General features: G+C 44.0%; 1 protein-coding gene and 1 long non-coding RNA gene across 9 annotated transcripts in view; one reads left to right on the top strand and one right to left on the bottom strand.

Annotated features, from left to right (window-relative positions):
- FBXO11 (F-box protein 11) overlaps window positions 1-14,157 on the bottom strand; it is a 95,125-nt gene extending 80,968 nt beyond the window's left edge. For 2 of the 3 annotated variants that reach the window (XM_008254435.5, XM_070069155.2), the window contains exon 1: window positions 13,110-14,157. In XM_008254435.5, coding sequence (XP_008252657.3) covers window positions 13,110-13,338 — 229 coding nt within the window. In that variant the 5' untranslated portion in view covers window positions 13,339-14,157. Of the gene's footprint in view, window positions 1-12,740; window positions 12,960-13,109 lie in introns of those variants that run through there. The other variant, XM_070069156.2, reaches the window with a different exon arrangement.
- LOC138848624 (uncharacterized) overlaps window positions 12,281-15,159 on the top strand; it is a 48,525-nt gene continuing 45,646 nt past the window's right edge. Inside the window, exon 1 of one of the 6 annotated variants that reach the window (XR_016230381.1) lies at window positions 12,281-12,404. This is a non-coding gene — a long non-coding RNA (uncharacterized LOC138848624). Of the gene's footprint in view, window positions 12,405-14,420; window positions 14,861-15,159 lie in introns of those variants that run through there. The other 5 variants (XR_016230380.1, XR_016230377.1, XR_016230379.1 and 2 more) reach the window with 5 other exon arrangements.

The raw sequence follows: 15,159 nt of genomic DNA, 5'->3' as shown, positions 1-15,159 counted from the left end.
TGTAATCTAAACCTGTCCTCCTACCTTCAATTTCTAGATAGAAAGGAAAAACAGTAATATAATGAGGAACAATACTACAAAACCAAGATGAATGACCCCAACTCTGTAGGTAATTTCGTTACTTAGGCATATATTTCTTTGGTAACCACACAAAAATACTGTAACTTAGCTTAATCATTTGGCTTCAAGAACTTTTCAAGTGTGGTAAAAAGGTAATTCAAAATGATTAAAGGGCCGAATACATACCAGACAGTGGGTAGGGTGTCATAACAAGCCATCTTCACAGAATTTCACAGAAAGCTCTCTAACAGACTCTGGCCTTGCAAACAGTATAAGGATACAGTTATAAATAAAATTCCAGTCATATACATATGTTACTGGAAACAGAACTATTTATCTCCATTCTTGAAAATATATACATCTGACACAGGCAGAAAAATATGACTGGTTCAGGAGACAAAGCATTAAGTTAATAAAAAAGAAAAGTTGGTTTGTGCTTGTTATAAGAAAAAGGCATAAACAAGAATAACAAAAAAATAATACCAGCGGGCCGGTGCCGCAGCTCAATAGGCTAATCCTCTGCCTGTGGCACTGGCACCCCAGGTTCTAGTTCCGGTTGGGGCACCAGATTCTATCCCGGTTGCTCCTCTTCCAGTCCAGCTCTTTGCTGTGGCCCGGGAGGGCAGTGGAGGATGGCCTGAGTGCTTGGGCCCTGCACCCACATGGGAGACCAGGAGGAGGCACCTGGCTCCTGGCTCAGGATTGGCACAGCGCGCCGGCCGAAGCGGCCATTTGAGGGGTTAACCAGTGGAAAAGGAAGACCTTTCTCTCTGTCTCTCTCTTACTAACTCTGCCTGTCAAAAAACAAAACAAAACAAGAACAAAAACCAATACCAGCATGTTTACTTGCAGTTCATCTTGATCTCAAATTTTATTTAAAGTCAGTTTCTTAACAAGTTCCATAAAAAAACTGGTGCCAGTGTTGTGGGGCAGCAGGTTAAGTTGCTGCTTAGAACATCAGCATCCATACCGCCCCCCCCCCTTGTCTAACTCTGACTTTGAAATAAATAGAACAACATCAGCATCCTGTGTCAACAGCACTAGGTTTCAGTCCTGGTGTTCTGCTTCAGATCCAGCTCCCTGCTAATGTGCCTGGGAAGGCAGGAGGGTGGCCCAGGTACTTGGCCCTCTCCACCCATATAGGAGACCTGATTGGAGTTCCTGGCTCCTGGCTTCACCCTGGACCAACCCTGGCCATTGCAGCCTTTAGTGGAATGAACCAGCACATGGAAGAGCTTTCTGTCTTTATCAGTCTGCCTTTGAATTTTAGACATCTCAAAAGTGGTTTTAAAATACTAATTTAGAAATGAGTTTAAAAAAATCACTTACGGGGGCCAGCACTGTGGCGCAATGGGTTAACAAGACCCAGCTGCTCCATTCCCAATCCAGCTCTCTGCTATGCCCTGGGAAAGCAGCAGAAGTTGGCCCAAGTCCTTGGGCCCCTGCACCCATGTGAGAGACCCGGAAGAAGCTTGGAATTGGCTTCGAATTGGCACAGCTCCGGCCGTTGAAACCAACTGGGGAGTGAACCATCGGATGGAAGACCTCTCTCTCTGCCTCTCCTCTCTCTGTGTAACTCAGACTTTCAAATAAAAATAAATAAATCTTTAAAAAAAAAAAATCACTTATGAAAACCAGTTATTCTGGGCCAGACCAGCTCAGGCTCCTTTTTTCCAAACTTAATGGTAACGTTTATTGCATGTATCTTTGTATTTTATTAAAAAAAAAAAAAAAAAAAGGAAAAGAAGATGACAGTCTCCTCCACGCTGCTTTCTGTGGACAAGAAAGATCAACTATCAGCTCTGGACTGTTAAGTGCTGAAAAAACAGATATAAAATAATGAAATCTTTCTCCTTTGGTATCTAAGGCTACTACACCAATTTCTTGCAAGTTGTTCCTTAAAACACAACCTCACCTGTCATTTTCAGAGGCTATCTGTATTATAGTGAGTACAAATTTACATGCCACTAGCTCTTTAACACTTTTGGTTTTTTTTTTTTTAAAGATTTATTTGTTAATTTGAAATTCAAAGTTACACAGAGAGAGAAGGAGAGGCAGAGAGAGATATACAGAGGTCTTTCATCTGCTGGTTCACTCCCCAGTTGGCCACAACAGCCAGAGCTATGCCGATCTGAAGCCAGGAGCTTCTTCCGGGTCTCCCATGAAGATACAGGGGCCCGAGCACTTGGGCCATCTTGTACTGCTTTTCCAGGCTATAGAAGAGAGCTGGATTGGAAGTGGAGCACCCATGACTTGAATTGGTGCTCATATGGGATGCCAGCGGGCTTTACCCACTATACCACAGCGCCGGCCCCTAACACAAGCTTTTACTTGGAAGAAGAAATTAATAAGGATGCTGGCAGAGGTACTTTTCCACCTTCCCTGTACACATCAGGAATAGAGAGATCTGGTTAGGACTAGAAACCTTTTTTTTTTTTTTTTTTAGAAAATTTTTATTTAATAAATATAAATTTCAAAAGTACAACTTTTGATTATAGCAGTTCTTCCCCCCAAAACCACCCTCCCACCTGCAAACCATCCTATCTCCTACTCCCTCTCCCATTCCATTCTTCATTAAGATTCATTTTTAATTATATACAGATCAACTTAGTATATACTAAGTAAAGATTTCAACAGATTGCACCCACACAGACACACAAAGTATAAAAAGTACTGTTTGAAGATTAGTTTTACCATTAATTCTCATAATACAACACATTAAGGACAGAGATCCTACATGGGTAGTAAGTGCACAGTGACTCCTGTTGTTGATTTAACAATTGACACTCTTATTTATGACGTCAGTAATCATGAGCTGCCAAGGCTATGGAAGCCTCTTCCAGTTCAACTCCGACCTTATTTAGATAAGGCCATAATCAAAGTGGAAGTTCTCTCTTCCCTTCAGATAAAAGTACCTCCTTCTTTGACAGTCTGTTCTTTCCATTGGGATCTCACTCACAGAGATCTTGCATTTAGGTCATTTTTTGCCAAGTGTCTTGGCTTTCCATGCCTGAGAAACTCTCATGGGCTTTTCAGCCAGATCCAAATGCCATAAGGGCTGATGCTGAGGCCAGAGTGCTGGTTAGGGCATTTGCCATCCTATGAGTCTGCTGTGTATCCCGCTTCCCATGTTGGGTAGTTGTCTCCTTTTTTTTAATTTTTTTTTAAGATTTATTTTTTTATTTGAAAGGCAGAGATACACACACACACACACTCAGAGAGAGAGAGACAGAGAGAGAGAGAGAAAGAGACTTCCATCCTTTGGTTCACTCTACAACTGGCTTCAATGGCTGGAGCTGAGCCAATCCGAAGCCAGGAGCTTCTTCCGGGTCTCCCACATTTGAGCAGGGGCCCAAGGACTTGGGCCATCTTCTACTGCTTTCCTAGGCCATAGCAGGGAGATGGACTGGAAGTGGAGCAGCTGGGTCTCGAACCGGCACCCATATGGGATACCAGGACTGCAGGCAGCGCTACGCCACGTCTGTGGCGGTCCCTCTCCTTTTTAATTCTATCAATTATTATTAGCAGACACTGGTCTTATTTATGTGATCCCTTTGACACTTAATCCTATCTTTGATTAATAATGGACTTAAACTGATCACTTTAACTAGTAAGATAGCATTGGTACCTGCCAACTTAATGCAATTTGGAGTGACTAGAAACATTTTTGAAAGCAACATGTGCCCCTATCTCTGTTTTGAAATAAGATGACAGATAATAGAGGGTAATGAATGATATGCAGAAAAGTAAAATGAAATAACTGACCAAACAATAGCAAAATATTTTTACAGAAGTAAAAAGGATAAGCTTGGATGGGTTTTTGGCCTAGTGGCTAAGAGGCCCACATTCCATATCCAAGCTCTTTGAGCTGGATTCGGGGCCCTAATTCCAAGTTCCTGCCAATGAAGACACTGGAAGTCAGCATGTGACAGCTCAAGTACTTGGGCTTGTTGCTGCCATCTGGGGTGGGTAGGGGGAGGGGTGAACCAGCACATGGAAACTGTTTTCTGCTTTCCTCTCAAATATATTGTTAAAATATTTTTTAACTACCAAAAAGATAAGCTTACAAAAAATAAGAAACAGGTTTCAAACTCAAAAGCACGAACAAAAATAATTATGACCACTTCAGGAGCAAAAGGAAACAATGATTTTGGGAAGAAGGCTCCAAATCACATATTAAAGTCCACAGCATTTTAAAAATTCCTGAATATAGAAAAGATGTCCCTCCTCAAAACAACCCAACCTGCAATCTTTGGGGAAAATAAAAAAATATATTAAGTTGATGGGTGAACTTTCTATTAAAAAAAAGTTCTTTGAATTTTCAGATTGTTTACTTGCAAAAAATTTGAATTCTAAAAAAAAAAAAACTCACGAAAATGTTATCACCAGTTTTAAAAACTATGCAGGGGTAGCCATTTGCACAGTGGTTAAGCTTCTTGGGGCACCTGTATCCTCTAACAGTGCCTGGGTTCAAGTTCTGACTTGCCTCCAATTCCAACTTTCTACTAATGCACACCTGAAAGGCAGCAGGTACTTGGGTTCCTGCCACTCGTGGAAAACCTGGACTGAGTTCCCAGCTTCTAATCTAGCCCTAGGTGTTCCAGTCATTTGGAGAATGAACCACCTCTCTGTGTATCTGTGTGTGGGGGTGGGTGTTGTCTGCCTTTCAAATAAATAAAGTAAAAACTAAAAAAAAAAAAAAAAAAGGAATGCTCACAGCAGTACTATTTCTAACAGCCAAACACTAAAACAATTCTATGTCCATGAACCGTATAATGGGTAAGCCGTACATCGATTATCTGTGTACTTAGCCTGTAACTCCATCTGGTTCTCTCACATGGGTAACAGGGGCCCAGGTACTTGGGCCACATTCTACAGCCCTCCCAGCCACATAGGCAGGAAACTGGATTGAAAGCACTGAAGCCATCTTCTGTTGCTTTCTCAGGTGCATTAGCAGGGAGCTGAATCAGAAGCAGTGCTACCAGGAATTGAACCAGTGCTCTGCTAGGGGATGCCAGTGTTGCAGGAGGTAGTTTAATCCACTTGTGCCACAACTCTGGCCTCTTCCATTTATTAAAAGAGCAGAACATGTGACAATCAGATTTTTACAACTGGGAGAGTACACAATTAACTTATAGAACTTATACTTCCTTTAACATGATATATTATTTTGGATCTTTTAAATTTTTGAAATGTAATTGATGTGTTCATTTCAAAGTAAAATATTTTTGATACTTGCCTAAAACCAAAATAAATTATGTAAAGGAAGCTAGTTGGTTTCATTTCTCTATTTTCTGAAGATTAAATTTAAGCACATTTCTTACGTTAACCAAACATATAAAAACCTCAAGATATGCATATAATAAGCATACCAAACTATGGTAAGGAAAATATATCTGATCTACAAACTAGTCAGTTTACTACTGAAGTCTAACAATAATAATAATAATTTAACTCATATTTTTCTCTCCTGAAATAGTCCACCTATAATCATGAGCTATAATGATTTAACATCTTTTATTCATAACTTATGAGTAACTCAGGGGAAATCTACCCTTCTTTGTACAAGTGCTCAGTGATATCATCAACACACTGGAAAAACATGCTGGTCAATCAAGTGCATCCTCAAGACAAATCTATGGCAGAGCTAAAACTGCAATCAGAAGATTGCATGAAAAATGAGAAACAAGATGATTCAACAATCAATGGCATCAAATTGATGTATCCATCTCCAATAAGTTAGATGGGACAGGACAGAAAACAGATCTGCAAGGGTAGGTTATTCCTTCCTTAAAAATGATGGAGACTTTCTGCCAAACATATTTAGGTATCTCCCCTTGCTTATGGAAAGACTGGATAATATAAATCAATTTTGAAATTCTCTTCTACTTACTATGCATCTTCACTGCTGTATAACTGTGAGCCTGTTCCCTCACTTACTAAATAAAAAAAAGGAGGGGGGCATAAAATCTACCTACCTTACACAAATGCTACAAGGATTAAATGAGTCTATTAAGAAAAAGTGTTTGGCAAAGACATTAGCAAGAAGCAGGAACAAAGTCAATGTTTTGATTCCAAATACCTGTTTCTTCTATTTCCTTATTCTTTCTTTAAATACTATTCCAATTAATTATATGAAAATTTTTCACAATTACAAATCAGTCTTTCTGAGGTCACAGCAAATTATCTAGATTGTAGCAAATTATCTAGTTTGTATTTTAGGGTATACCAGAAACTAACAACTCACACATATTTTACCTCTTCTGTTTAACTTTTTATATAGCTGATCCAATCCCCTATTATTTTCTATGCTTAAAAGAACTGGCATTTACTCAGCATATCACATGCAAGGTACTTTACCATCACTTGTCCTTACAACTACTCTGTAAGGCAAGTGTTAACTCCATTTTAAAGATTATGAATTAAGGCTCAGAGAGGTTACACTGCTTGCCCAATGTCAGAAAGTTAATCAGGGGCTGGTGATGTGGCATAGTGGGTAAAGCTGCCACTTGCAACAGTGGTATCCTATATGGTCACTGGTTAGTGTTCCAGCCGCTCCACTTCCAATCAAACTCCCTGGTATTGGCCTGGGAAAACAGCAGAAGATGGTTCAAGTACTATGGGCCCCTGCCACTGGCTCCTGGCCTCCACCTGGCCCAGCCTTGGTCCTTGTGGCCATTTGGGGTATGAATCAACGGGTAGATCATCTCTGTTTCTCTCTCACACTCTGTAACTCTTTCAAATAAATGAATAAATCTTAAAAAAAAAAAAAAAATACATATGGGGCTGGCACTGTGGCGTACTAAGTAAAGCTGCCGCCTACAGTGCCAGCATCCCATATGGGCATCGGCTCAAGTCCCCACTGCTCCATTTCCAATCCAGCTCTCCACTATGGCCTGGGAAAGCAGTAGAAGATGGCCCAAGTCCTTGGGCCCCTGCACCTGTGTGGGCAACCCAGAGGAAGCTCCTAGCTCCTGGCTTTGGATTGGCCTACCTAAGGCCATTGCGGCCATCTGGGGAGTGAACCAGTGGATGGTTCTCTTTCTTTCTCTCTCTCTGCCTCTGTGCCTTTCAAATAAATAAATATTTAAATATATATATATATATACACACACATATATATATATATAGAGAGAGAGAGAGTGTTAATCAATAGTGTAGCCAAGATTGGAACACAGGTCTGTGTAGCTTTAACTATGTGCTCTTTACATCATACTACCCAACTGTCTCATCCCTTGTATTTTGTATTTGCAAACAATCTCATGTACTGACCAGAGATTTTTGGAAGATGAGAATGCAAGTCCAAGGGCTGCTAAGTTAGTAAAACAGAAAGTCTAAAACAGAATAGTAGTTCAAAGGTATGTGTGACACGACAGACATAAAATAAGACTAACTTGTTAGGGATAAATAGGGAAATAAGAGATATTATGTTGAAGTTAATGTAGACTATTTTCAAAGTTAAGCCAAATAGGAGAAAAAAAGAAAATACAGTTGGCCCTCATTTTCTGTGGGTTATGCATCTCTAGATTTAACCAACCATAAGTCAAAAATATTTGGAAAAACACTGCATCTATACTAAACATATACACACTTTTTTCCTTGTCAGTATTCTCCAAACAACAAAGTTTAACTATTTACATGCATTTACATTGCATTAAGTATATGCTTAGGTCACATGAAAATACTACACTATGGTATTTTATGAGTACTGTAATAGATTTACACATTCACAGTTTTTCTTATTTGTGCAACATCCTGGAACCAGTTCTCCAGATATTGAGAGATGAATGCATTTACTAGCCTTGAATTCCACCAAATCTAAATCCTAATAGGACAGGATCAACTGGTGGTTCTTGCCTTACTCAGTAGGTCTCTAAGCTGTTGGCTTTCTGTCAAAACAAAATTTCCAGTAAAGAAACAGAAAAAAACACCACATGGACAGTCCTTATGCCTCATCAGTAGACTTTTTGCATTAACACGAACACTATTCCATTTTTATCCCCCAAATAGTTTGGTTTTATGATTTACTTATTTGAAAGAGAGACAGGGAGGGACAGAAAGAGATCTATCTATCTACCTGCTGGTTCACTGCCCTCAATGGCCACAACAGTCAGGGGTGGGTCAACCCAAAGCCAGAAGCCAAGAACTCCATCTGAGTCTCCCACATGAGTGGGGGAGAGGGGAGTTCAAGCAATTTTGTCATCATTCACTGTTTTCCCAGGTGCATTAACAGGAAGCAGAACTGGAAGCAGAATAGCCAGGACTCAAATTAGCACTTCAATAAGGGATGAGGGTGCCACAAATGCTGCTTTAACACACTGCACCACAAAGCTAACCACCCTCAAATAAATTTTGAGAAAATAGGCTGTCTTCATGAAGAAAAAGAGAAGTTGGTGGCACTTCTCTCAAGGGATGTATCTCGAAGATGGGACACTAGTGTCCACCAGAACTTAAACCATGTTCTTTGTCCAGAATGTCTGTCTATTCAGGTTGCAGAAGTTTCTTATTCTAAATGAAGTAGGAAGAACCTGAAAGTAAACTGAGTTACAACATGAGCTAAAATAATCCCATAAGGCAAAACCAGCATACATGACCAGAACACCAAAGAGTGTCCTGGCTCCTGCACAACATCAACACACAGCTCCATCAGGAAAAGCTCACGTAATATTGTATTACTAAATTATTCCAATATTTTTTTAAAAAGCACTAGAATTCCAAGGTCATAGGAGATTTTTATTGCACAAAAATAGGATTAAAAAGACTATGGTTGCCGGTGCCGTGGCTCACTAGGCTAATCCTCCGCCTGCAGCCCCCAGAACTCCGGGTTCTAGTCCCAGTTGCTCCTCTTCCAGTCCAGCTCTCTGCTGTGGCCCGGGAGGGCAGTGGAAGATGGCCCAAGTGCTTGGGCCCTGCACCCATATGGGAGACCAGGAGGAAACACCTGGCTCCTGGCTTCGGATCGGCACAGTGTGCCGGCTGCAGCAGCCATTTGGGGGGTAAACCAACGGAGGGAAGACCTTTCTCTCTCTCTCTCTAACTCTGCCTGTCAAAAAAAAAAAAAAAAAAAAAAAAAAAGATTATGGTTTTGTTCTATATGCTTATCTGACTATAAATTAATAGCAAAATCTATTAATATATTACTCATTAAATTCCTTAAGCTATAAATGTCATATAAATTTCCAGCACTTTGGGGCCGGCTTTGTGGTACAGCAGGTAAAGCTGCTGCCTATGATGTTGGCTTCTCATATGGGTGCTTGTTTGGGGTTCTGGCAGCTCCACCTCAGATCCAGCTTCTTGCTAATGCACCTGGGAGAGCAGCAGCAGATGAGTCAAGTACTTGGGCCCCTGCATCCATGTGGGAGCTCTTGGTTTTGGACCAGCCCAGCTCCAACAGTTACAGCCATCTGGGAAGTGAACCAGCAGGTAGAAGATCTCTGTGTCTCCCTCTCACTCTCTCTGTAACTTTCAAACAAAAATACATTTAAAAAAAATTCCAGCACTTTAAAATAGTCCTGTGCTTTTCCAATAACTACAAAAAACTTAATATTTTCAAAAACTTTCACGCAAATATTTCCAGACCCCAAATTTCACCTTTCATTAAAACACAACAAATTGATTGATCCCAGGTAGAATTTAGTAGCCAGAGGCAGGTGTGTAGGAAGGGGACTTTGCATTTGTTACCTATTCAACGTAATTAATTTAAAAACTAAAAACAACTGAGCTGAATACTCAGTATCTCTGCAGACTTGAAAGCTTTCCCTACACTTTTAGAAAAAAAAAATAAAACTACAAATGGAATCCTAGAATAAAGATAAATTTCAGCAGTATGGTTACAAAAAATAAATCCTCTTATAATTTATTTATACATATATGTAAGAAACATCAAACCCCACACTACTTTCTATTTTATTGAATCATGGGATATACTATCAAATTATTATATAAATACAAATTATTTTTTTAGTAGTCTAAAGTGGTAAAATAACAAATCCAGAAATTTAAGACTTCTAAAAAAGCTAGTGATCAGTATTCAGTCTTATAATAAACCATTTTAAACAACACAAACGAAGACATTTCATGAACTACTCAGGCCAGCACTTCCCAATTTGGAGTCCAAGAAATTCTCCTCCATGGAGGGTTGAAGAATTCTCTTCAGATTTCATTAAGATTCCATTTCTTCTTCAAATACTGGCTATTACAAATAAAACTATATACACCACCCCCCACATGTATGTATGTATGTACATATATGTGTGTGTGGAGGTGTATATATACGTGTGTTTTTTAAAAAGTAGGAAGCTTTTATTCCAATTGACCTGGTGAAGCAGCAGCTAAAAACCAGTCTAACAGAATTTCTGCTTGCAAAAAATATTACCTTCTAAATATTCTATCACCACTAAAAACCCTAAAGTGCATCTTCATATGAAATAAACGATTTTATATATAAACTAAACTAATTTAAGTTGTTTTAAAACTTGAATCTCACTTTAATGCCCTACCTGGAAAACTGTCCAATATACCATTATGTAACTAACTCTACCTATCTAATGCAACTTACATATCCATCAAAAGTTAGTGAAGAGGGTTTTTTAAAAAGAGAAAGAAAATAATCACACACACGAGCATTTTTTAAGCTTTAGTTCCTTAAAAATCTTATCAAAATTAAACCCAGCATATTCTTAAACAATAACAAAACCTCTCATTTCCAAACTAGAAACAGCATGCTCCATAAAACTCTCAAAATACTCTTCTTAGCTAACTTCTGAGAATTTAAAAAGTGCAATCAAAATGCCAATTTTTCAAAGCATATGTTTTTATATAAGACTAGCATAATCTTTACGTCTAGCAATTCATCTTAATGCTTTCTTCATTTTTAGATCATTTATGTGCCCCCTGAAAGACTATTTTTAAAACTCTGAAGGCTCATCAGCAACAACTTTTCCCTTCCATGCCAAACACAGAAGCTCCAGAACACATTTCTACTAACAGCAGCACAGCAACAATCCTACAGTGCATTTCATTTACCATTTGGTTAGGTACATACTGAAACTTTGATTCTTTGTCCATTTATGAACATCAATGAAAAGAAATTGACACTGGTGTGTGACTGCCAACAACTGAGTCATTTTACCTCAAATTAAGTGGAAATAAACTTTAGTAGTTAATAATTTTGAACAAATGAAGTTAAGTGTCCAAAAAGGAAATTACCTCAACAAAGTTTGAAATTACACACAAACCGTGAAATGGAGATCCAGAATTAATATTTGAAAGTACACAATGGGACTAAATTAAGTCTGGCTGACACTGCCTGATTCAGTGCTGCTATTAACAAATCACTACATCTTGAAGCTTCCTGTAGCAACTGACTCCTTAACATTAAATGCTAGGACTTCAATGGAGTGTCTCCTTTTTCTGAAAAAAATTCTTTGAACCCCATTGTACATAGTGCCAATTCTGGAAGGAGATTTGGATATTATTTGAATGGACCACCAGAACAACTCTGATACGCACATATGAAAGCAAATGGTGGGACTTTTTTTTTAATTTACGAAAAAATTAGCCCATTTTTCAAAGAATCATTAAGCACACCTATACTATGTTGCACAAACCCTCTAACTGGCTTAAAACATTCTTTCAAGCAATACTCAGCAAGCTGCTTTCTCAAAGACTATCTGTAACAGTGACTAGTGAAAAACATTTAAACTATTTTTCACATCAACATTGCCCTTCCTCGTTTATTAAAAATTTTGACCTACTACAACAATGAAAGAGTTTTTAAAGAAAGAATGTATAGTGTTTAAAGGCGTTTAATTGCAACCCCCTAAATCAAAGGAGGTGTGACAATCAACGCATGTAAAATTAACCTTAATCTGCCAACTAAAACACGCAAAATGTCTCCTAACAATTCTCCTCCTTAAAACCACCACCATACACAAAAACACGGTACTGCCGCCACCCCCCCCCCACCACACACTTCGAGCTGCTCCTTAATAAAGAGAATAGAGACCAAGGTGTAACACCCCCACCTCCTAACCTTCCCCAAATAACCACATCATCCAAGTAGGACTGAAGATTATTTTTGCTAAAGCAGGAATCCAACCCCAGGGAGCCTCAGCCCTTAGACAATGGTGGTTGCCAGACAGTGCTGCACAGTTGGGTCCAAATGACACATTTCACTAGGCCTTGGACACAACACACACACGCGCGCGCGCACACACACACACACACACACGATCCCAAGGGGCCGGGTCTCAGCAAGGGACGTTCAGGCCCCACTTGGAGATGGAGGGTCGCACCTCAGCGCGCCGGGGAGGACAGGCGAGGGGTGCCGAGAGCGCGGAAGGGTAACTGCACCGCACACGAGGGAGGGGGCTGGAAATGGCCGATGGGGTCTATATTTATTTATTTAAAGGTCTTGATTTAACGGGTCCTCTGCAACTAAAGGCAAACTGCGCAGCAAACACCGTGGGGCTGGGAGAGGAGTCGCGGCTCCCCCTACCCCGTGACCAGGGAGGGGGGGCCGGGGGAAACAAGTTCCCCGGCCAGCACCACAGACCACTCCGATTCCTCCCGCGCCCCTCCTCCGCGGGAAGGGGGAGGCTAACACGGAGAAAAGGGGGAAAACAAGTTCCCCAGCCAGCCCCACCGCCCCATCCCTCGCAGGCGTTCCCCCCACCTACCATCAGGAAGGGCAGCCCAGAGCGTGGAAGGCGGCAGAAAAGGGGGGAAATCCCCCCTTAGCCGGCCCCCACCCGCCCCAGCCACCAACAGACTCCCGCGGGGTCCGCGATCGGGCGGAGAAGCCGAAGGGATGGGTGGGGGTGGAGAGTGCCGAGCCCCCGAAACCAAACAAAGCGCGGCCTGAGCGAGAGCCCGGGCGAGTGGGGAAGCCGCGGCTTTTCCTGCCGGCTGGGGCCCGGCCCGGGCTGACACTGCGGCACCGGGGGGACCCGCCTCCGCGCAGCCCCCCTCGCCCACCCCCCGGGCGCTCAGGCCCCCGCCCGCCCGCAGTGCCCGGGCCGCGGGCGGCCCGGAGAGCGCGGCCTTACCCCGCTCGCCGGCGTTGTTCCGCTCTTGGGGCAGCGGCGGAGGCGGCGGTGGCGGCGGCGGAGGCTGCTGCTGCGGCGGCGGCGGCGGCTGCTGCTGCTGCGGCGGCGGCTGCTGCTGCTGGGGCGGCTGCGGCGGCGGCTGCTGCGGGGGCTGCTGCTGCTGTTGCTGCACCGGGCGCGGCCGCGACACTCGCCTGGGTCTCCGGTTGGCGGCTCGGACGGAGTTCATTTGCCGGGCTGAGGTGGCGGCGTTGGCGGAGGGACACACACACTAACACGCACACGTACCGCGAGCTCCGGGGCAGGAGAAAGGGGGTGGGGAGAGGGGGGGAGGGAGGAGAGGGGGCAAGGGGAAGGGGCGCCGCGGAGGGCGGAGGGGGCGAGCGGGACCCCGAGTCGAGAGAAAGGCTGGGGAAGACAGGCGGAGAGCGAGCTAGGCCGGCCGGGCCTGAGCGCGGGGAAGGCCGAGGCCGCCGGGCGGGGCGGCCGCGAGGGACGGAGGCAGAAAGACGGGCAGAGCGAGCGAGAGGAAAGAAAGAAAGGGCGTCCGCCCGCTTGGGGATCCCGAGGCGAAGCGCGGCGGCCGCGGCGGCGGAGACGGAGCCCGGTCCCGCCGACTCCCGAGCGGCGTCTCCAGCGGCGGGGGGAGTGGGCGGGCGGGAGAGGAAGGGAGAAGGAGGAGAAGCGAGGGAGAGAAGGGAGGGAGGGAGCAGGGGGCGCCCGGCTCCGCGTTTCCCTCTTCCTTCCCCCTACACCCCCTGAAAGAGATTTCTGAAACGAATTTTTTTCTCTTTCTTCGGCCTCTTCTCTCTCCTCCCCCCCCTTCTCTCCTCCGCGAAGGGGAAATGAGTGTGAAGGGAGGAGATAGGGGGAAAAAGAGGCGTCGTCGTTCCTCCTCCTTAAAGGAGCCTTTCCTCCTCCTCCTCCTCCTCCTAGCCCCGTCGCCGCTGCTTCTGCTGCTGCTCCGTGGCAGGAGGAGCCATTGACACCGCCGGAGACTCCACTCTCGCCCAGTCGGTCCCTCCCCGCCGCGGGGCTGGCCAGGGGCGCGGGGGAGGGCCGCGGGGCGGCGGGGAGGGGGAGGGGTGGATGGGCGGGGAAGGAGAGGGGCGGGGATTCCGGTCGAGCGGCCAATAGGAGCTGCCTGTACAACCTCCGGGCCAATGCGGCCTCCGCTCTTATCGCCAAGTCCCTTCCTTCAACGCCCCGTTTCCTCTCTTGGGTTTCCTCCCTCCCCCGCCGCGGAGGGGGAAGAGGAGAGGGGGAGTGTAGCGGGGCGGGTGATAATGGGGAGGTATCAGGGCATATAATAGAGCGGGGGGTGGGCGAAGGGAGCGCCAGTGCGTGGCGACGGTTCCAGGAGAGGAGGTGCTCGGAGGAAAGGGCGGGGGCTGCTGATGTAATGGGGAGAAGTGATTAATCCTTCCTGGGCTCGTCGTTTCGGGCTTCCCTTCCACGCCAACCTTCACCCGAATTTTTGAGCGGAAAGAAAGTGGAGTGAGGGAGCAGAGCTTTGGTAACTGGGGTTTTCTGGGGGTAGGTAAGTTCAAATCTGAGCTGTAGGGAGCGCTAGAGACCCTGTGCCCTTCAGCCGGGGCTTGAAGGTATTTGCAGACCTGGGCGATCCACTTTACCGAGCTTTGGAGCTCGGTCACCGAAGTTTGGAATCGGTTCCTAATCAGAGTCATCCAAGCCTTCAGAAGCCTTTGACCTTTTGTCCATTTGCTTTGCTTTTTGGAGAAGTGGGCTATGTAAGTGTTCGGGAAAATAACATGTGAGAGAAGGTTGGGTTGTTTATGTGATTTACAATTTTTTTTTTAGATCCCACAGGCTCAAAGGAAAAGAAAAACCCCCAAGAGGAATTATCTTTTGTGTCTGTATCTGCTCCGCTCAGCATAATCTCTCCCCAAGGAAAATGTTTTACTCCCTAGCTGCTGTTGCGATGGCTGAAAAATGTACTCTTTTCAGTTCTTCCCTCTCTTTTGTTTATCTGTTTTGTTTCTTTTTTCTGGATGTGGTAAAACTGACAGCTTACCTGATCCTCTGGTTT

This window comes from Oryctolagus cuniculus, chromosome 2 (assembly GCF_051225735.1).
Source record: "Oryctolagus cuniculus isolate XC-2025 breed Fujian yellow rabbit chromosome 2, ASM5122573v1, whole genome shotgun sequence".
Classification (NCBI taxonomy): Eukaryota; Metazoa; Chordata; class Mammalia; order Lagomorpha; family Leporidae; genus Oryctolagus; species Oryctolagus cuniculus.
This window is presented reverse-complemented; position numbering and strand designations above follow the sequence as displayed.